General features: G+C 38.9%; 1 protein-coding gene across 5 annotated transcripts in view; it reads right to left on the bottom strand.

Annotated features, from left to right (window-relative positions):
• Nucleotides 1-21,370, bottom strand: part of TESPA1 (thymocyte expressed, positive selection associated 1) — a 38,562-nt gene extending 17,192 nt beyond the window's left edge. Inside the window, exons 1-7 of one of the 5 annotated variants that reach the window (XM_037847857.1) lie at nt 21,213-21,370; nt 11,323-11,530; nt 10,442-10,484; nt 3,157-3,206; nt 2,506-2,559; nt 1,731-1,767; nt 1,394-1,492 (exon numbers count right to left, since the gene is read on the bottom strand). In XM_037847857.1, the coding sequence (XP_037703785.1) occupies nt 1,394-1,492; nt 1,731-1,767; nt 2,506-2,559; nt 3,157-3,206; nt 10,442-10,484; nt 11,323-11,485 (446 nt within the window). In that variant the 5' untranslated portion in view covers nt 11,486-11,530; nt 21,213-21,370. Of the gene's footprint in view, nt 1-1,393; nt 1,493-1,730; nt 1,768-2,505; nt 3,484-6,148; nt 6,311-10,441; nt 10,485-11,322; nt 11,531-21,212 lie in introns of those variants that run through there. The other 4 variants (XM_037847858.1, XM_037847860.1, XM_037847859.1 and 1 more) reach the window with 4 other exon arrangements.
• Between the last annotated feature and the right edge of the window lie 362 nt (nt 21,371-21,732).

Here is a 21,732-nt window from a genome sequence, read left to right as displayed (position 1 = left end):
TGTTATGAAAACTGAATAGAGATTCTAGTATAGTACTTTGAGTAACATAGATGAAGGAAAATTTAAATTAATATGAGAAGGTTTTGAAAAATAAAGAGCAGTATAGATGCCAAGAAACTTTATAGTTGCTGCTAACCAGTCGTTCTCATTTGCACACTCTTTTCCTATAGTTGTCTTCTACCAAGTGCTTTGCAACTTGCCAACTGATTTTTCCCAGTGGTTGTATGCAGTCAATGAGTACATAAGGAACATAAACTCATTTTTTATTCTCACTCTGAGGGTAAAAAGTAATAAATATAGGTACATTAAAAAACTAGTTTTGAGAGGTAGGTGACTTTGTACCATTATTTTCAGAACAAAACCCCCGCATTACAGAGGATTAAGTTCTCTCTTGCTTAGTATGGCACCAACTTGTGTTCACATCCAAACTTGAGGACCACCAAGCTGGGTGACACTAGGATTTGACATCCATGGATCACTCTTTTTCGAAAGGATGATGGGCTTTTTGATACAAATAGGGACCATTCTGTTTAATTAAGAGTTGGACAGTTGGAATCCCTGGTTCTATGCTCTTGCTTGTCAGTTTTACCTCTATGTTCCTAAATTGCACTGTCTGTGAATTGCTGCCATTGGACTGGATCAGCGGTTCTCAACTGTGGCTGCACATTAGAATCACCTGGGGATAGGGGTGCTTTAAGAAATATGGATACTTGAGTCCCACATCAAAGTATTCAAAGATTCTGATTGAACTGATCCTGGGTGTGGTCAGGGCTAAGGCTCCAAGGGGATAAATCACTAAACATAGTCACAAGGTTAATAATTCTCAGAGCCAGGCATCAAATTCAAACTTGAACTCCAAATCCTGGATACTTTCATTATTCCACACTGGTTTTCATCACTTTCCATTTTAGAGTTTTTTGTGTGTATATCTTATCCACTCTGTTGAATTGTTGAGCTCCTGGGGGCAAGTTATTTATTTGCTTCATCTGTTTAAATTCTATGCCATCATTGCCTAGCATGATTAGGGGATCCAAAATTGCTTGAATTAATGAATATTTTATTGCTTCATTCAATGACCAAAATCATTCAAATGATCAATATAATGTTTACTGAGCACCTACTATGAGTCCAGGAACTATGATGGTACCAATACTACACTTTCTGGGATACAAAGCTCTGTGTGAGAAGAGGATTGTATTTTATACATAGCATCCAGATCTGAGGAGTGGATCCCTCTGCATTTCTTACTATTCTTGAAGCAAATGACATTGCTCTTCTCAAGTATGTGACTGCATTATAAACTCCAACAAAAAAATGAGCAATGGCTCCAGATTGCATTCTCCTCTTCCCCTGACTTTCTCCACCCTCCCATCCTGCAAAACTCAATACCTACCTTGAGCTAGTCTTATTGGTCCCACTAGTCATACTGCTAGAGGCCAAACTGCAGCCAAGATCGAGTAGATGGCAGGGCCGGGCTGTCTCCAGGAAACTCCTGCAAGGATCAGAGAAGATGTCACACAAATCTTGCTGCTGGTGAGACCCTGGCTTCAAGTCATCCCCTGCTGGACATATTCACCCTCTGCTGGGTACCTTTACCATCCAGTGAGGACACTTGGTTGAAAAATCTCACTCTTTATGTAGAATATTTGCTCTTTGCTTTTAGTCTCTTTGCCCCTGACATCTACCTCAGTTCACTGGCTCCTAAAGCACTGACTGATCCTAACACTTACCTGGAAAAGGGTTTTCCATTGGCAGCCAACAGTGCTGCTGGACAAGAAACAGAAAGGCAAAGAGCAAGTTAGAAGTGAAAATGAAAATCACCTGAGCTACCCCTCTGATTTTAAAAGCTCAGCTTTCTCTGTTCTCCTCTGTCACTGCTGCAGGCTAGCTGGACTCCATGACTTCTCAAACGCATCAAGCATAACACTGGAAGGGGGATAGGTATGGCAGACAACAATGGGCCTCAAGCCTCTGTACTTCTGACCCATGGCTGGTGTTCTTAGTAAGATTCCCTCTGTCCCCAAGGAGAAGTCACTCAGCCCTCCAAGAGAATGCTCCCTTCCTATCACATGGGTCTCCATGGGTCCCAAGAGATACGGGCAGGTAGCTGTGCCTCATCTTTTGTCTGAGCTCTTATCTTCCTGCAGTGAATCTTTCTCTTACACCTAGTATTCTTAGACTGCTTTGAGCTTCCTATACAGAAAATAGTTTCAAAGACATCTGGGCAGCAAAGGTTATGGTGATTTTATGTTAGCTTCCCAGGGGTCAACAGAAAGCTCCAATGATGGATCAGCAGGTGTTATGACAGGCCCAGGAGGATGCATTTCTGGGCACATGATGCCATCTGCATTTTACATTAGATCATGATGAGGCTGCTCTTTCCCTGCAGATAAGACTCCAGGAACAGGCAGCTTCTTTCTGCAGTTCTCCCCCTCATTCTTTCTTTCATTCATTGAAAGTATACTCTCTTCCCTGATCCAAATCTCTGAGAGCTGTGCCTCTTACCCTCTGCTCCGAGGGTCAAGTCATCTTCAAAGCTGGTCCCATGGCTGGGGCACCCTGTCAAATAATCAGGCAGAGGTCACCGGAAAGCAGGTTTGGACACACATGAACACACACACATATGCACACACACACAGCTACAAACATGAACATCTGTAAATGTCCTTATCTTTGTACTACCACATAATCACACTGGATATCCACGTGTTTGCAAAATTATCCACCTATACAGAAACTACCTCAGAAATCACAGTTATACGTCCACTTGGAAAGAATCACATATACACTCACCTATAATTAACCTGCCCCATATATCACATAATTATGAACACAGTCCCCTGCCAGAGAATAAGCACATGGAGATGTACACTCACACACATAAATAAACACATCTTATAAAGCTATTTTTATATAGCAGTGGTTAATCGACCAGTAATAGAAGATGAAACGTCAGTATTAATGAGCCTGTGGCTCTCAGCCATCATTTGCTCTTTCTTCTGGACTTCTTTGTGACTGCTAATGGGTGTTTTGCAGACAGTTTAAAGGCGTTCAGGCATTCTTATGCATACATACTCACGTGTGAGCAGCCCCCCTCCACCCCATAGCCATATGACTGTCCAGGTAGAAGAATAGAAGAACTGAGCTTATACTCACCCTTGTAGGTGACCTGTCCTGCTTCCTCAGAAAACCCTTCTTCAGAGTATCTAAAACCCCAAAATAATCTTAGGTTGAAATCACAACTCTTTCAGGAAGGGTTTCCTCAAATATCTCCTACATGTTCACACAACCTCCCAATAGGGGTCAGGAGTATTTAATTTGCTTTTATACTGGAGAAAACCAAGACAGACTGGTTACCTGACTGACACAAATTCATATAGGAATTGAGGGGGAGCTGGGACTGGAGTTAGCTGAATTTTAGATTGTGCTGCCTTTGTCCTGATTGCATTGTCCAAAGTTAGCTTAGCAATGATTCTCCAGTCTCTAGGTAAAATAGGAAAGATAGAATATAGAAGCAAAATTGGGGGAATATATTCATAAAAACAGGAGTTTGAATGCCATAATTTTCATACCACAAATGCAAACATCAGGGTTTCAAAACTTTTAGATTATCTTATCTATTCACACGCCTCTCCTCTCTGAGCCATGTTCTTGCAGAATATCATGTCTTTCAGGAAACAGCAGAAACTACATCCTGGCTAGAGATCATATTTTCAGATTTTTTGAAATATGGTCTTATCAAACATTCACCATCTCCACCAGAAGAACAAACAGAAATCAGCATAAATGACAGGCAGAAGCAACTCAATTTTACAACAGGAAAAAGTTTCTCTCTGTCTAAAACAGGTGAGTGAAGTAGTCTGTGAAACGGCTTTAAACTGGGTCTAGAGCACCTGGATTCGAGTCTTGACTCTCCAGCTGTTGTATTCTCGGGTAGGTGAAGGGATTCAGATCCCTGGATATTATCATTATCAAGCACTGATATGTTGTGACTGTTATAGAGTTTGCTTTCCTACAAGTATTTAAAATGGAAGTCACCCATGATACTTTGAATGTAGTCTCAAATGGACACTGAAGTGGAGGAGAGGTGGTAAAATGAACAACCAGAATCTGAGTGGAGCAAATCTGTGGTGCTGGTCCTAAACGAGCCTTCTCCTTTGTAAGTCTGCAACTCAGATAACCTGCAGGGTATTGGAGTATCACTTCTTGCCATGTTTAATGGAGATGGGTTTAGCAACTGAACATCTGTAGACTGAACTGTGTTTGAATTTTGCAAAAATAAATCATTATATCTTTAGTCTGATACCCTCCTTTGAGAAGCGAAAACTTCAACTGTATTTTCCAAAATCTGAATTTTTATATATACTCATAAGAAAATGTACATAAGATGTTGTAAAATGTGAAATGACACCCAAGCTAAGTAAGAATGGATAATTCTAGTAATACACACAATATTACATAATATATTGCATAAAGTATATATTATAATACAAAACTGTGAAGATATACTATTATATATACTGTTAATATATTTGATATTCCAACTACTAAGATAAATTAATAGTTACTATTATCACTAAAAACACTATGATAACCAATACCATCAACTAATTGAAAATTGAAATTTACTATTGCAGTTGATGGTTGTGCTGCAGCTAGTAATGCAACTACTAAGGCTTACTCTTACTATCACTACAATTAAAACACACTACTATTCCACCCTTAGGTATGTACTCAATGGAAATGTCTGAACCTGTTCACCAAAAGAGACATTATTCATAATAACCCAGATTTGGAAATACCCCAAATCTTCCTCTATAGTCAAATAGATAAGTTGTATAATATACTTATAATTTGATACTATACAATAATGAAAACACAACAGTGCTGCATGCAAGAACATTGATGGACTTCACAAACATGATGCTATGCAAAGGTAGACTAAATTAAAAAGTACATATTGCACAATTCCATATATATAAGGTTCAAAATATCCAAACCTTATCTTTAATATTATAAATCAGGATATTGTCTACCCTTGGAGGCAGGGTAGTGAATATAAGGGGACAGGAAGGAAGCTTTTGGAGTGCTATTAATGTACTGCTTTTGGTTTCATGGGTTTATTCCCTTTGTAAAAATTCACCAAGCTCTAAATTTAATACTTGTTTATGTTCCAGTAATTATATTATACTTCAGTGTAATTTACATTTTTTAAAACGCTGCTGATTAGTGTGGTATATGTCAATAGAGTTTACATTTAAAAAATACCAATAAAATTTTTTGTTTGTCCACAATAAGTGACACTGCTGTTCATCAAAATACAGGTTTTTGTTGAGTGCTCATCCTACCTTTCTCTTCTCTAGTTGTCTGGGACCTGGCTGGCATTTCCATATTTTTGGTATGAAAAGCAGCCCAGAATGAGCTTGGAGCAGTAGATTTTCTATGTGTATGTGAGATCTACCAGAGCAGTGTGGGCAGGGGCCTGGATCTATTGATGCCTTCTAGCTGGGCATGATGAATTGAAACTTCATGGCCATCACCCAAGGGCTTTCATCGGATATTGCTTAGGCCATAAAATCAATGACTAGGGAATAGACCAATAGTTGCTCCCTTCTCTCCACCTTTGCTTGGAATGATTCCTTACTATCATTTCAAGTCTTAAATAGAAGATCCAAGAAACTGCTCCTCCTATATGTACAATTAAACAAAGAGTATGAAGAGGGGGTTGGATTGTGAGAATAAGCACGTGGCTATGTTTAGCTTCTGCTGGCAGTTTCCATAGATGTCTTCTTGCAGAGAATTAAGCCAAAGCTCACAAAGATGATTTTTGAATTCCCTGTCCTGCCCCTGATATTTCAGTAGCAACACATTAAGGTCCAAGACCCCTGAGAGATTAGGAGGAGAAAGAAAAAGGAGCAAGTCTGTAAAGAAGTACATGATCTAAGTACGTAGCAGAATGGTATGCCACTAGATTCAGTTGTGCTGGAGGTACTACCACTAAATTGCCCAGGAAGTTGGTAGACTTTCTTTCTTGGAGAGCTTGCCATAAAAGAAAACCCATCTTGCTGCCAGAGGGTGCTTGGCTTTGGGAAAAAAATAGAAGCTATATGATCTTGAAATAAAATTTTCAGAGAGCCTCCCAGGGTACCTAGTAACAGCATGAACCAATAAGCAGTGAGTGTGTCTTCTCTGTCCATCCTCCTTGCTCTGTGGACCCAGCAGCCTAAGAGTTGAAGACTATGGTCATTCAGAATGTCAGAATGCTTTATCCCCCTATCTTCTTCATTTCTATTAGAAAAAGACAAGTGTTCTCTCACTATCAAGCATCATCTTCTTTTAATTTTTCTTGGTTCCCCATATAATTAAAACATATTACAAACTTATTAAAGATAATTAGAAAATAGAGAAAATTGGAAATATTTTTGAACCTGCTAATTCCCCTTTCAGAGACAAATATAAAACATGTTAATGGACTTTCTTGTGGCCTTTTGAAGTAAATATTGAAATGTTTTCAACAAACAGTAAAGTATAGAAAATGATAGCCACACTATTTTCACACGTGTAAACATTTTGCCATATTTGTTGCAGCTCTCTTAGCAAAAATATATATATATTAAAGCTATAACTAAAGTCTCATTTTGCTTCCATTCCTTCCTACTCTCTTACTCCTTAGAGGTGACCACTATCCTAGAGTTGGTTTGTATCACATCTGAGCATAATTTTACTGATAAAAAGAGAGATAGATAAAATTATTTTGTGATTTTTCATGTAGGCATAAAGCCCCTCCTTTATAAACCTTACTACTCACCCAACACTACAGCGTATAAAGCACTTGCACATTTATCATATCATTTAAACCTCACAAGAGACTTTTGAAAATTTAATACTCTAGTACCCCATTTTATAGGCTTAAAAGTCTGAGATGGGAAAAATTTCAATTAATGCTTAAGATTGCATGTGGAAAATCAACAAACCCAAAAGTTGATTCTTTGAAAAGATCAAAAAATTTGACAAACATTTAAATGTACTGAAAAGAAAAAAAAAGAGAAAAGACACAAATAACAAAAATCAGAAATGAAAGGGCTCATTACTTTTTTACCTTAGAGAAACAAAATGGATTATAAGAAAATATTACGGACAATTGAACATCAACAAATTAGGCAACGCGAGATGAAATGGACAAATTCCTAGAAATACACAAACTACCTGTACTGACTCAAGTAGAAATAGAAGAACTTAGCAGAACAATGACAAGTGAAGAGATTGAATCAGTAATTAAAACACTCCCAACAAAGAAAAGTCCAGGACCTAATGGATTCACTGGTGAATTTTACCAAACATTCAAAGAAGAATTAACACTAATCCTTCTGAAACCCTTCCAAAAATATTGAAAAAGAGGGAAGACTTCCTAATTCATTCTGCCAGCATCATCCTAATATCAAAGACAAATAGAAATAGAAGAAGAAAAGAAATCACAGACCAATATCCCTTACGACTATAGCTACAAACATCCTCACCAAAATACTAACAAACTGAATCTAACTGCACATCCAAAGGTTATATACTGTGATCAAGTGCAATTTATCTCAGGAATGCAAAGATTGTTCCATGTAAGAAAATCAGTCAATGTGATACATCACATTAATAGAATGAAAGAAAAAAACAAACATGATGTCTCAGTTGACACAGAAATGGCAATTTAGAAAGCATTTATCTAACAAGGGTTTAATATCCAAAATATATAAGGAAATCTTTCAACTCAACAACAAAAAGACAACAACCCAATTAAAAATGGACAAAGGATTTGAATAGACATTCCTTCAAAGAAGATAGACAAATGGCCAATAAACACATTAAAAGATGCTCAACATCGTTAACCATTAGGGAGATGTAAATCAAAAATAGCCTGGCTATTATTTAAAAAATGGAAAAGATCAAGTGCAGGTGAGGATGTGGAAAAATAGGAAACTTGGTACATTGTTGGTGGAAATGTAAAATGATTCAGCCATGGTGGAAAACAATTTGGCAGCGTCTCAAAAATTTAAACATACAACTGCCATGAAATCTCACAATTCCACTTCTAAGTATATATTCCAAAGAACTGAAATCAGGGAATTGGATGGATATTTGTACACCAATTTTCATAGTAGCATTATTCACAACAGCAAAACGGTTAAAGCAACCCAAATGTCCATCAACAGATAAATAGGTAAACAAAATGTGGTAAACACAAAAAATGTAATATTACTCAGCCTTAAAAAGTAATGAAGTTCTGATACATGCTACTATATAGATGAACTTTGAAGACTTCATGTTGAGTGAAATAAGTCAGACACAAGCGTACATATATTGTATGAGTTCACTAATAAGAAATAGCTAGAATTTGCAAATTCATAGTGACATAAATTAGGTTATAGGTTACAGGAGAGGTGTGAATAGGGAGTTAATGTATAATGGGTGCAGGGTTTCTGTTTGGGGTGATGGGAAAGCTCCAGTAAGGGATAATGGTGAGGGTAGCATAACACTGTGAATGTGATTAATCTCACTGAATTGTATGCCTGAGAGTGTGGAGATGGGAAAGTTTATGTTGTATATGTGTTTCCACAATTTAAAAAAAAAGAGTTAGGACTAAGAGACAATGACAATTTAAATACAATACATGATCTTGGACTATATCTAATAATGGAAGATATAAGGCCCCACAGGACATTATTTAAAAAACAAATGGAATATAGATTGTAAGCTTTATAACAATGTTAAATTTCTTGAACTTGATAACTGAACTTCAGGTGGTTACATAAGTGAATATTGGGTTTTACTTAGGAAATATACATGAAAATATTAAGTGTCCAAGGAGCATGATGCATACAACCTACTCTCAAATGTTTAGAAAATTAGATGGATAGATGACAGATAATAGATAGAAAAATAGTTAGATGACGGTTGGATGGATGTGTAGATGGGTAGATAAAATGAAGTAGCAAAAATGCAAAATGTTAACAGTTGGCCGATCTGGCTTTCTGGGTGGGGGATATGCTGGAGTTCTCTATGGTTTTGTATTATTTTTGCAACTGTCCTGTAAATTTGAAATTATTTCAAAATAAAGTTATTTTTCTTAAAAGATTACATGAGTAATTAGCACAAGAGTTAAGTCTTGGAGCCTTTTCACTTACCAGATTATCTTTTCATGATAAGTTTTTGTTTAGGGTTTATCTTTCTAGATCTGTGGGAAAAAGTGCTTCTGGAACTATGCTCTTGTATTTCTGTATTCTTTCCAATCTGTATTCTTTCCAACTAGAATGTTTGAACTTAAGGAGCAAAATTTAAACTACTTGGCACTCCTCTAGGTCATCCACACAATCAGACAGTTGGCAAATGCACATAAATAGTTGTTGAATTGAATTGATAAGACTGGAGAGCAGTTAATGAGATACAGACATTAATGGAGCCAACAGGTTCTCCTGTTTATATCTTGTGAAGCATTTTAAATCCTGGGACAGTTCTCATAAACCAAAACATTCAAACATTCCTACTACTACCATCTCTTTGTTACTGTATGTAGATGACCATTAATTGACTTTAACATCAATGTACTGTGAACCACATTAGGACAATAAGGAGAGTGCATTTTGTAAGCAACAAAAACAAATGCAAAACGAATCCTTCCTGGTGTTGTCTTCTGGTGCAGAATTGAAATAAGCAAGCCTAGATTATTCAGTGCTGTTTGTTTCCTACAAATAAGCAAGAATGGGTTTATTTATATCAGTTAATAGAGGAGTTTAGATTAAAGGCTATATAAGGCTTCAGACCTTCCCAGAGGGGGAAATAAAGAGTAGGTGGAAATTATACATTCTGAGAATTCATTATCACACAAACGATCAAGTTTATATAGGTCACAGAAGCTTTCCCTCCCTGGGTAGACTGAAGCAAAAATGGTATAGGCTGATGAGATATTGGTCTCAGATTCTGAAATATTTCTGAGGAAAGAAGTACCAAACTTTGCCTTGAATTCTCCATTTCTTCACTGTTTGGAATGGCTATGGTAAACCCTTAGTCGTTGCTGTGTTCTGCAGTAGAAACAAACATGTAGGGATGAATTTCTCCTCAGTAAGAAAGCTCAGGTTTCTAACTCTTCTTTCTTTGTCACCATATTTAAGACTCCAGTCTGAAGGGGAAAGCAATGGCAAAGGGATCTGGAACTCAGCCAAACCATTACCCATAGAGGCAGATTTCCATTCATTCTTAGCTTTAGACCACACCCAGCCTATATTACCACATCTCCACCTTAACTTAGTCTCAGCCCAGTGTTGCACTTGATTCACAGCCCTGAGCCCCAAACTCATTCCAAAACCATACAACCCACACAACAGTTCAAATCTTCAGACTATTAGCATACCCCACCATCAACCACATCCAATTGCACTGATTCTCCAGCACTTACCCACAATCCTGAAGCCAGTCTTCAATCTTGTTGACTGAATTCCCTAGAAAAGCCAGGCACCAGATTACTGTGAGGACTGAAGGAAACCAGACCTCCCAGAAGCTCATTCCATTCCTCAGTTCGTCCCCATCTCCAGTTTCTTTTTATACTAGCCATGCCATGAATCTTCTTATTATTTTTGTTTTACAAAGCTTTTCTCTATGGTATGAGATGAATATACCCTTGTATATTTCCTCTCCTTCTTTCCTTTCCTTTCCTCCCAGAAATCTGGAAAATGCTCAAGATGTCAGGCTCACTGCACCCTTTTCCCCAGAGTTTGGGGTGGGGTGAATCTTTCTCCTTAAAAAAAAAAAATAATAATAATAAGAGAAAGCACTGTCCTTGTGTGTACAGAATTGTTTGTTTTTTACTCTTAATGCTGTGATCTTATTTGAACTTCATAGAAGCTCTGACAGGTAAATAGAACAGATTCTATTACTTCATTTGGACAAATATGTCTCAGAGAGGTGAGTGGCACACAGCTTATTAGTCATGGCATTACAGCCAGAGGCCAGGCAGTTAGACTGGACATGGCCTGGTTACACAGACCAGGCATTCTTAAGAGTGCTCCCAGCCTCGGGTTCTTACCGAGACACCTTCTTGGAATGATGCAGAAATATGTCCTTTTCTTTTTCCTAATCATGTGCCTGTCTCTTTTCCACATTATCCATATCATGTATTATTTTACCTCTCTTCCTTCAAACTCATTTAAACTAGTCAAAATGAGCCTCACTGTGGGCGCAGCCTAAACAGAAAACCCACTGTCCACACTCTGCAGACCTGCGCCCGTGGTCGTGTTTTCCCTTTCACAAGACAACATGGGAGTCTGTCTGGTGTCTTACCATCCTGGAAAACGTCATCCAGGCTGGAGGGCTCGGGATCCAGGACATCCTGCAGGGCAGCTGCAGCCTCCTCTTCCAGGACCTGGGTCTGCCAGAGACGGCTCTGACGGAGCCAGGCCCGCCGTTTCTCCCAGGATGTGGGGCTCAGCACCGAGACCTCCATGGCCCTGCTTCAGACCTCAGGACCTTCCGCCAGAGTAAGGCTGTCCTAAGAGTTGAAATACAGCAACACTGCCCTCATTCTCTGTTGAGAAACCACCACTCTCAGCGTTGCCCCCTAAATCTCATCTTGGCACAAAAGCGCTTGACCTCTCCGCCCATTCAGGAGGAAGGAGGAGATGCCTAGCCCACCTTTTTTACTTCCAAAAAAAAAGAAGTGCTCTGAGAAATTTGAATACTGGGGAGTCTTTCAAATCACTGAATCTGGAAACTTCAAGCATCATATGATTTAAGGGCTATTGAGAAATATTCTGACTTAAAGAATCTCTACTTCTCAAGATAGCTTAACTGCTATATTAGGAACATTTTTCTTTAATCCTTATGGATTTTGCCTCTCAAAATCCTCCATTAAAATGCAATATCTTTAAATTTGCAATTTATGAAATTATTTTATTTTATCCCTATATATAAATATGAAGAAGTTTAGGATCTCAAAGCTTAAGCAGTTTTCAATGGTCTCAAACCAGGATGTCACTCCAACCACAGTAGTCATTCTGGTATTGCTTGCTTTTTGTTTTGATTTATTTTGTTTTGTTTCCTGTTTTATACATTAGAGGTACACAGAGGATTTCTCTTGTGGAAAACAAAAATCTTACTGTGAAATAGCAAGGAGACAGTGCTTTAAGCAATTAGCACCTAGCATCTTCAGGATAATTATTGTCTAATTTATTATCTTGGGTTTCTACATAATGATGAGTTAATCCTCCAGTTTAGTGATGCAATTTCTGACTTTATAGATTTATATTTCATGTAACACTGCCTAATCAACACCTTCGTATTCTTCCAAAAGATGTCTAATGATGACCCTAGACACTTAGTCAAAGAGGACAATTCATTCAATTGTCCAAATAGACCTTAAAGGGTTCAATGTTAATGTATATTTATTAGTTTACAACTCTGTCCTCCTGCCTCTGCCCTGCCTACCACACTCAATCCCAACACAGTGAATAAATAGAAGTGGGGCCATTAGTCTCCACTCTCTTCTGTCTGTATTCCCTTGAGATGCCATAAATGACTTCAACTTCATAGCTAAAATTTTAATGGTTGGATTAAGGGAGAATAAAATGGAAAAATAACAAGAGTGACAGTTTCCAGACACTTCTGTTCTTCAATCCTTGAAAACAAAATCATTAGTGAGACATTCAGCAATTTAGTCACTAAAATAGCTATTTTTGAAAAGAACATCCTGAACATGAAATGCATTTCTGGGGCAATAAAATTGTTTGGATGCCTCTACTTGCTACAGACAAAACATATCCATAGAAAAGTAAAATATAATTACAGTCATCTGATCTAATTTCTTTTGCTTCATGTCCAGATCAAGGCATAATTTTCCCCCAGGAGAGGTAGCAGCTGACTCCATGAGGCTTTGCTTGTTAACCCTGGGCGCCTGGGCCTTTGTCCACTGACTATGCCTTAAGGGAAGTTAAATGAATGAAGTGCCATAGGGAAGTCACAGACAGGGGCAGCCATCCTTTGGTCAGAGCTGTTGTGAGGTGATAAAGAGAGGATGAAGCTGCCACTGGAAAGAATTTAGGAAAAGAGCCTAAAAAGCCCTGATCAAAGTTTGTTTACCTAGTCCTGCACTTCCACAATATTCAATGCGTTGGTTCCAATCAGGCCAAAGAGTAAATGCCAAAGGCTCACTTGACTATTGTCTTCAGTGCCTAGAGGAACTGGACCTCACACAAATCACAAGGAATCTTCAGCTTACAAGAAGAAATTGTCTGGTGGTTAGGGAATTTAGTAGGAAGGTAAGGAATAAGAAAGGAAGGAAGAGAGGGAGGGAGGGAGGAAGGATGGAAGGAAGGGAGGAAGGGAGGAAGGAAGGACCCAATTCCTTTACTTAATTCTGCCACTCACTGAAGGTATAACCTTTAAAATTCAATCCCTTTGTCTGGTCTCATTTTCTCAATGAAGACATTACAGCCCTAAAATTTGATGCTTCCAGTACTGCAAACTTCTGGGTGTGGCATTTTATAGCTGAACCACTGTAATGCCTAGCAGAGTGCCAGAGATAGCTGATGGAGGCCTCTACATGACTTTCAACATCCTCTGCCCTTCCTCCAACATCTTCCAAAATATATCACACTCGCATAGGCTAATTTCCCTTCCACTCCCTGAAAATACTTAACTCTTTTTTTCTCTCTTGCTATTTTATTATTTTTTAATTTTTTTGCTCTCTTATTTGTCTGGTTTTATATTTTTTTTAAATTTTTGTTGTACTAACATATATACAACATAACACTCTCCATTATAGCTGCTTTCAAGTATACAATTCACTGGCTTAACTCCTTTTTAACCCAAGTCTTTTCTCATATTCTTTTTCTTTCCCTTTTCCTTCCCCTCAGTCTTTGCCACACTCAATCTGCAAAGCCCAGTTCTTAACCAACTTCCTCCACGAAGCCAAGCTTCTACAGCCCACCTTAATCACTTTTGATGAATATCTTCTCTGCTTGAGTTTTTTTTTTCTTAGTTCTTATCGCTGTCCTAATTTGTATTTTTTTTATTTATCTCATTTATTATTTACTCTTCTGATTAAAATATAAGCTCCATAAGGACAGAAATTTTTATCTGGATTGTTCACTGCTGAGCCTCGAATGCCTAAAATGGCATCTAACATGATGTGGTTGCTTAACAAATACTTATTCTTAAAATGAATGGATGTCTAGTAGGTGACTATTCCTCATAGGAGCCCATTGCCGTAAAGAGTCATCATGGACATATGGTTTCTACCTAATGATGAGTTAACAGCTTCAAAACTGTAATAATAAATGTATAATTACATGCTTACTAAGTATGTACAAATGTTTCATGCTGAAAGTTGGAGAGAAGAGATGAATTTGAGGGCCAATCTGTCACTTCTACTCTAGGGGTCCCTATATATGTATAAGAAATTGTGCTTTCTTGGATATTCCCATTTGCTGTTTGTCTCTATGTCCTAGGCACAGAAATTTTACTTAATGTAAATTCTTGAAGGAATATACGTGTGGAAACAGAATCCTCAATGCTTAAGTGTTCCAAAGAAAGGTTTTCAAATAAATGGGTATTTATAGTTATGACAACAAAGAGACTAGACTGATTAAGTACTCTACTCCCTGCTGAAAATTTCAGCCACTTTCTGGGTAATTATGAGAATGGAATTATTTCTTCACTTGAAAAAGCAGCAATGGACTCAACTTTGAGATAGAAGCTGCAAGGTAGATCTAAGCTAATATTCACAACTGTAACACACTGTACTTGGGATTGGGGGATTGAGTAAATTAAATATCTCAAATCTCTGCTACCTTTTCTTGGGTTGTTAGATGGGAATACTCTAGGTAAAGCAATATTAGGAGGAAGGAAGAAATAGAAATGTCTGGTTGGTGGTAACAGGAGGAAGCTATGCTGCTGGGAGATAAGAAACTGGGTACTCGTTGTGGAAATTTGGAGGAAGTGCCAACCAATTATCAGACAAGCACATCAGCAGTGTGTCTTAAGAGAGAACTCAAGGACGGTTGCATGCAGCTGTCAAAACAGCACGTTTGAAGGTCTTAGAGCCCCTGGCAATAGAGAGAAGGGCATGGATATGTTTCCTTCAAATAAGTCATGCAAAAACATGCACAGTTATGTATAATGGATTTGTTGATGCAGTGAAGAGAGCACTGGACATTCTCCCAACCTTTTCCCCCAGTTAATTGACTTCTGGCAAGTCAATCAGTTTTTTATTTGCTTATCGGTTTTATACTTTAGAAAATGAATTAGTAGGACTCAGTGTTGTATAAATTTACCTCTGTTTATGAAGTTTTTCTATTTGGGTTTGAAATATTTATAGGAATAATTCCTGTAAAAGAAAATGCATAGTATAGTTGTCTTCATAAAAATTAGGAAATGGTTCAGTGGCCTCTGGAGTCACTTGCCATCTAGCAAATTCCTCTTCACATTATAGTAACTTACGGGATTCTTGGCCTTCCAGCTTTCACAGATCCAGAAAAGTAGTGAGCCTGAGCAAGAGAGGCTTGAGAAGGATCCCAGGTGAGAGCGATTTGATCAGGCATTGCTCATTGACTCCCTGCACTTCTTCAACTTTTCTGTTTCTCTGCTTCAGCTTGCACAGTTCCCTCTACGTAGAATGACTTTTTGTCTTCTTCTCTACAAACACAAATCCTATCTACTCTTTGAAGACCTATTCAAGTCATCTCTGTCTCTTACTCATGCCCAGAAACCAGTATATGGGTCTCTAACACGTTCAACAAGATGGTAAGTCACTACCTTTCCTGTTGTTATGCACCACTTTTTGTAACCTGTTCCCTCCACCCCGTTTTGGGTCATAACACAGTAATTTGCAACAGAAGGGGCTCAGTAAATGATGTACCTGTAAGGGAGCAAGAATCACACTGGCACTGAAAAATTGCCCTCAACTGGTATATTTTGTAGGACAGTTGTTCCAGACTGTCCTTGTGGTCTCAGATCTTAATGCATGTATTTTTTGTACCCCATAGTGAAGAGGAAAATGGCTTGGGACACAGTCTTGTCAATGCTTTATTGATATAATATGAGGACTGCCCAAGTTTGACTGTATTTATAAGGCCTAAACTATTAAATTCTCCTATCTTTAAAAAATGTTTTCCAGAGTTTTTCATTCCAAGTTTTCATTCCCTAGTCAAAAGTTCCTTCTGGAATCTGGCTACTCTATTTCCTGTTGCTGGCTAATATTATAATATTGTGTTTAATTTATCTTCTAAGAGGACAGAAGTCTGAAGCTTACTGATATCTTTTCTCTTCACTTTCCCACTAACCCAAAAAACCCCACACCAGTTCTATTGCTTCTTGTCTGAATCACTCCCAAACCTTATTTCTCCTCTCTGCTATCATTTCCAGCCCTTTGTCCTTCCCTTCCCTACATTTCTCTAGAAGTTCACTCCCCGAATCCTTCCACATAATCTGTTAAGATTCCCGGAATCTGGCTAGAACCAAGTAAAGAAGAATTCTCCTTGTTCTCAGGATGTTAGAATCAAAAGCAAAAAATTGCAGCAGACAGGATTGAGGTTAAATAAGTGGTTCAAGATTAGGGTGTTGTTTAAGAACTATGAAATAATTATGTCCCAACAAAAATCATCAGCAGCAGCAATAAATGTGGCAGCACTAGAAAACATTTAGAGGTATGTCATTATTACTATACTGAGAACACCACATACTTTCAGTCCTGTTCAATTAGTGATGCAGACATTGATGTGGGCAGGGCAAAGCAACAGAGAATTGACAAAGTCAAAGCAATAGGTAATTATAATACCTGACATGAAAGTTATCCATAAAACCTTCCCATAAACTACCTCACTTAAACCTGACAGCTACCTTTGAGCTATTCAACATTGAGCTATTCAACATTACGTGAAGCCCAGAGAGACTTTTGACTTGTCCAAGTGTATATATTTAGGATCTTGTAGTGCTGAGATTTAAACTCAGGTTAATCTGAATCCATGTTTCATAGTCTTTCCACTAATCACAAAATAAGAAAATAATTTAACAAGTCTATCCAAATGTCAGTGGTAAATGTAATTTGGAAAAGAAGAAAGGAGAAATTTTTTAGTAAACTCTCCATTTTAAATAATAGGTAAACTCTCCATCTTAGAGTCTGTTATAGAAGAGGTAGCCAAAAGTAATTTATTCTAGACTTGGTGATAATCTTGGTGAAGGAAGTATTTGCTTTTTTGTCTTATTAGCACAGTTTCCTTTTTCTACTCCAACTAATTATGAAGTGTTTTTGCCTTCCTTGGGCTTACAGAGTGGTTGTGCTGGCAAGGGTCCAACTAGGTTCCAGTAGAGGGGAGAAAAGCTGCTTGGAATTCCACATTCCTTTTAGGGTTCTGTGATATTCAGAATATTTGACAATGATTATGGTGCAGCACAGGCCTGTAAGAGCTGACACCAGTCACAACCCTGTGGCTGGGTCCTACAAGTCAATGGCTGGTGTGGCATTGGGCTTTTGGGGCCAGTCTGAGGAATCTTGTGGGAAGAGCTGGGACAGCTGGGTTGGTAATGGGCATGCAGAGGGCTTGGAGCAGTGACTATTTATCAAAATTTGGCATGGATGTATCTTAATATTTTGACAACCAGTATGGGCCTGCTGATATGCACCTGCCAAATATCATCTCCACTTACAGACACTTCACCACAGGATATTTTCAAGTGGCTCAGTAAGGATGGTTAAAGATATATATATATATATATATTTTTTTTTGTTAACTCCAGAGTTTTGTTTAAAGACCCATGAGAGGTAGTTTCATTTAGAAAGAGTTTGGGCCTTGGAATCAGAGTAAGCCTTGGCTGGAACCCCAGTCCTGTCAGCTTACTGACACATGCCTTGGTAAAATTACTTATTTACTCTATACCTGAGTTTCCTCATATGTAGAACATATAATGCACCAAACCTCAATCAGGTAATGTATATCAAGTCCCTAATGCTTAGGGGATGCTTAATAAATTATGGCTATTAATATTAATGATCTGCCCTCAGTCCAAGTCATTCACAAAAGTTGGAACATTTTCAGGAATAAGAAAAGGAGGAGCAAAGAGATTGAGCAGCAAAGTACAGTAGTGTTTGCAAAATCCAGATGATGAAAGAGGGATGTTGCTGTTACACAAAGATGGGAAATAAGCAACAAATAGATCCTTCATTCTTACCTAACAACTAAAGGGACCAGAGAGATCATCTGGTTCTCTTCACTAATTTTGCTGCTGAGGAAACTGAAGGAGAGTGAGAGTGAAACAGAGCAAGAGAGAGCTAGAGAGAGCTAGAGAGAGCGAGAAACAGAGAAAGAGAGAGAGAAGGAAGGAAAGAGCGTGGAAGGAAAGGGAGGGGAGCTTGTCTGAAGTCACAAAGAATATTAACGGTTATGAAAGGGATGCAAACTCACAAGTTCTCAGTCCCAAACTTGTGTTTTTTTCCTTTTTATCACACAACCTTTCTCCTGTCCCTCTTGGTTACCAAGGCCCAGCCCCAAGTTTGTCTGCAGAACTTGCGCCTTCTCCCAGGAACAAGTTCTCAGACAGACCTCTCTTCTCCTCTGCCTCTGTTGCGCCTACGCCCCAAGCAGTGCCTGTGAATTGGGGGTAATAGTGAGAGCAAGCGTGGGAGGATAGTAAAAGGAAACTGAGTTTCCATGATGGGGCCTATGAGACCTTCCACATCTACAGCAAAGACACACATCACAATCATTGCAAAGGGCTGCGGGGAATCCCAGGACAGCCGACATATCTGTTTGTCAATAGGACAAACTCCACCTCAAGCCAGGCCACCTGCCCGCCATTCCCCAGTCCCCCTCAATGTGCAATAGGCTCTCACATGTCTTCATAGGTAAGAAATATCTCCCTAATTTCTAGCCCTCCTACATGTCACTGCAGTTTGGAAGACCATCAGAACAAAAACTACCCTGAGTATACCATCTGAGCAGGGGTGGAGAGAAGTCTCTGGGCTTCTATAGTTTAAGGACTCAATTTACTCCAGGAAAGAAGGGGATGCTAGTTAATAAATAATATCAAGAAATATCAAGAAAAATGCCAATTAATCAGTATAACTCCTTTTCTCCTCCCTGTTTACCTCTTCCCTTGTGCAAAAAGTTTACTTGAACAAATATTGAAAGAAAACCATCTGAGATGTCTTTTTCTCTCCTTTGTTTCCTCCTTAGTTTCATGTCTACCATGTGGATGAGTTTATGGAAAGCTCATATACTACTGAAGGAAATATTTAAGTTGTGCATTTGGAAAAAAGGAATCTTGTGCTCTCAGTATTAAGAAACATCAAACTTTTTCATCAAGAACATGAAACAGAAGTTCATCTGTGTTGTTTTACAGGAGATTTAGTCTAGTGGCAGGAGGGGAGGGTATGAGCAGATTTCTTGACCAGAGAGTCTGTTCTGTGAATTGATGTCTTTAATTCTTTAGTCCTATTTCCTTGGTAATAAAGCTTTTCCCCTCATGTACTTATTTTTATTCTTTCCCCTTTTACTTTCCCCACATCTATACTCCCTCTTCTTCTCCTCCTCATCTTTCAGCCCATTTGATTGAACTCTAATCTCAACCCAAAATCTGGGTTTACATCATTTTGCATTAGGCCTGGGTGGGGACAATGCTCAGCATTACTGGAAAACCCACCTTGGTCTTGTACCTTCGGTGGAAAACAACAGTTATCAGTTGGCAAATGGAAACAAATATCTGATCTTTTTCCCTTACAGTAGCCCAGAGTGGGCCTTGTGACTCATGTCCTGGGCCAGGACCAAACTTCCTCTCCATTCTCTATTAAAATCTGAATTATAAGCCTTGAAATGAAAATGACTGTGTTGGGTCTCCATGGCCACTGTGTCTTAACTTTCAGAGGACCAAAGGAGATATGAAAAAGTGTTATTAGTATAGCTGTGAAGTGTTTCTAAACTCCCTTGAGTGCCTGTGAATAAGAAATCGCTCGTTAGATTTCCTTCTGTTTCTCTTGTTACAGCTTCAGCTTGTTATCTCTGGCAATAGTTTAGTAAAGACAGATAATAAATCTCACTTTCCTTTCTCCCTAATAATGCTTCATATTACAGGAGAATCACACTAGAACTTTAGCTCTAACCACTCAAGCTTAATACCCGTTGAGTCTGAAGCTAGGACACACAAGTTCCAAGTCTCCATCCTTCAACCTCCAATTCCAGGCACTACTCTATACAGTCTAGAAAATCCCCTTTCTTCTCTACTCAGACACCGTTTATAGTAGACAGAGTCACTAGGGCTTCCCTGGGTAACTCTTCCAAACCCTCAAGGTCTTATCAAACCACCTCAGTGGAACTCTCTTATCTTGTTTTTGCTCTTTTCTGGGGACCCACTTCTTCTCACTCACTGGTGAGCTCAGTCAAGCAGGGGCATGGGAAAACCCCAGTGTGGAAGATATTTCCACCCTCCCCAAAACTCCTATAGGTGGTGACATGCTTAGCCTGGCTACCATGAAGACAAGTGATGGTAGAGGAACGCAGAGCCCCTGCCAAGTATTATACAGGTCAGTGAGAGGTTGACATATCCATCTATCTGTCTGTGGGATTGACAGTCCCAAACCAGCCCTGACAGGTAGTTATCTACATTGGGTCGCCTGGTTAATTTGTTCTGGCCATAGACCAACTGTGCAAATTTTCTCCCATATCTAACCCCATTACATTTTGCTGTAATTTATCTCAGCCACTTTTGTCTATACCTCTTGAAGAAAGAGGTCATATCCACAGAAGGCAACAGATTTAACTTTGATATTCCTAACAATCAGAGTTATGGACACTCTGTAATGAATCTGGGGAGCTGTTCTCCTTGAGAACCTTTCAATTGAAATTATAGCAAAAGTGAATATGGCAGAACCCAGAGAGGAACTTCTCAGGTAATAAAAATTCCTAAATACTAATTTAGGTCATCTAGGGTACCATGTCTTGTGACCCTAGAAAGATTAGCTCTTTGGTATTAGGGAGGAAAAAAAAGTAAAGGGATCTCTCCTTGTTCCAAGAGGCATGATTATGAATGTTTTAAAGGTTGAAGGCAGGGATGTGGGAGTTCTTCTCTTGACTTTTCCCTTTTCTTCACAGCCTGATTCTTGCTATCTGTTTCTGTTTCTGCCTATATCCTGGCATCATCTTCATTTGGTAGAGCCTTAAAACTGAGGCAGAAGCCGTACTCACCTGTCCGCTGGTTGGGAACTGAGTTTGAGGCGAGGTGGTTCTCAGAGATGGGCTGAGCCCCTTCCCAGGTATGGGGATAGATTTGAGGGCAGTGAAAAAATATCATGTTGTATATTGTGCCTTTCTCTCTGTCCTCATTGAGCTGCTTTCGCTGGCTCGAAAAGGGGAAGCGGAAATGAGAAAACACACTCACACTCATATATACACACATATACACAGTCCCCGCCTCCTACCCCAGCCACATCCTTTGCTCTTAGCCCAGGAGATTGACTGGACGAACGAACTATCTGAAGTCACTGAGCTCATGATTAGGGAGTCCTTCCTGTCAGAGAGCTGCCATGGTCCTTCTAAAACAACAGGAGATCTCTTCCTCTTAAGGGAAAGGTGTGCTCATAGGAGAGGCTTCTTAACACATAACTAGAATCCCCACTGCTATAAATAAAGCGTTCTGTCCTCAGGAGAGGTGTTGAAAAATGGGAAAGTTCTCCCCCCAAAAATGGTCTCACATTTAGCTCAGAGA

Source organism: Choloepus didactylus, chromosome 8, assembly GCF_015220235.1.
Source record: "Choloepus didactylus isolate mChoDid1 chromosome 8, mChoDid1.pri, whole genome shotgun sequence".
Classification (NCBI taxonomy): Eukaryota; Metazoa; Chordata; class Mammalia; order Pilosa; family Megalonychidae; genus Choloepus; species Choloepus didactylus.
This window is presented reverse-complemented; position numbering and strand designations above follow the sequence as displayed.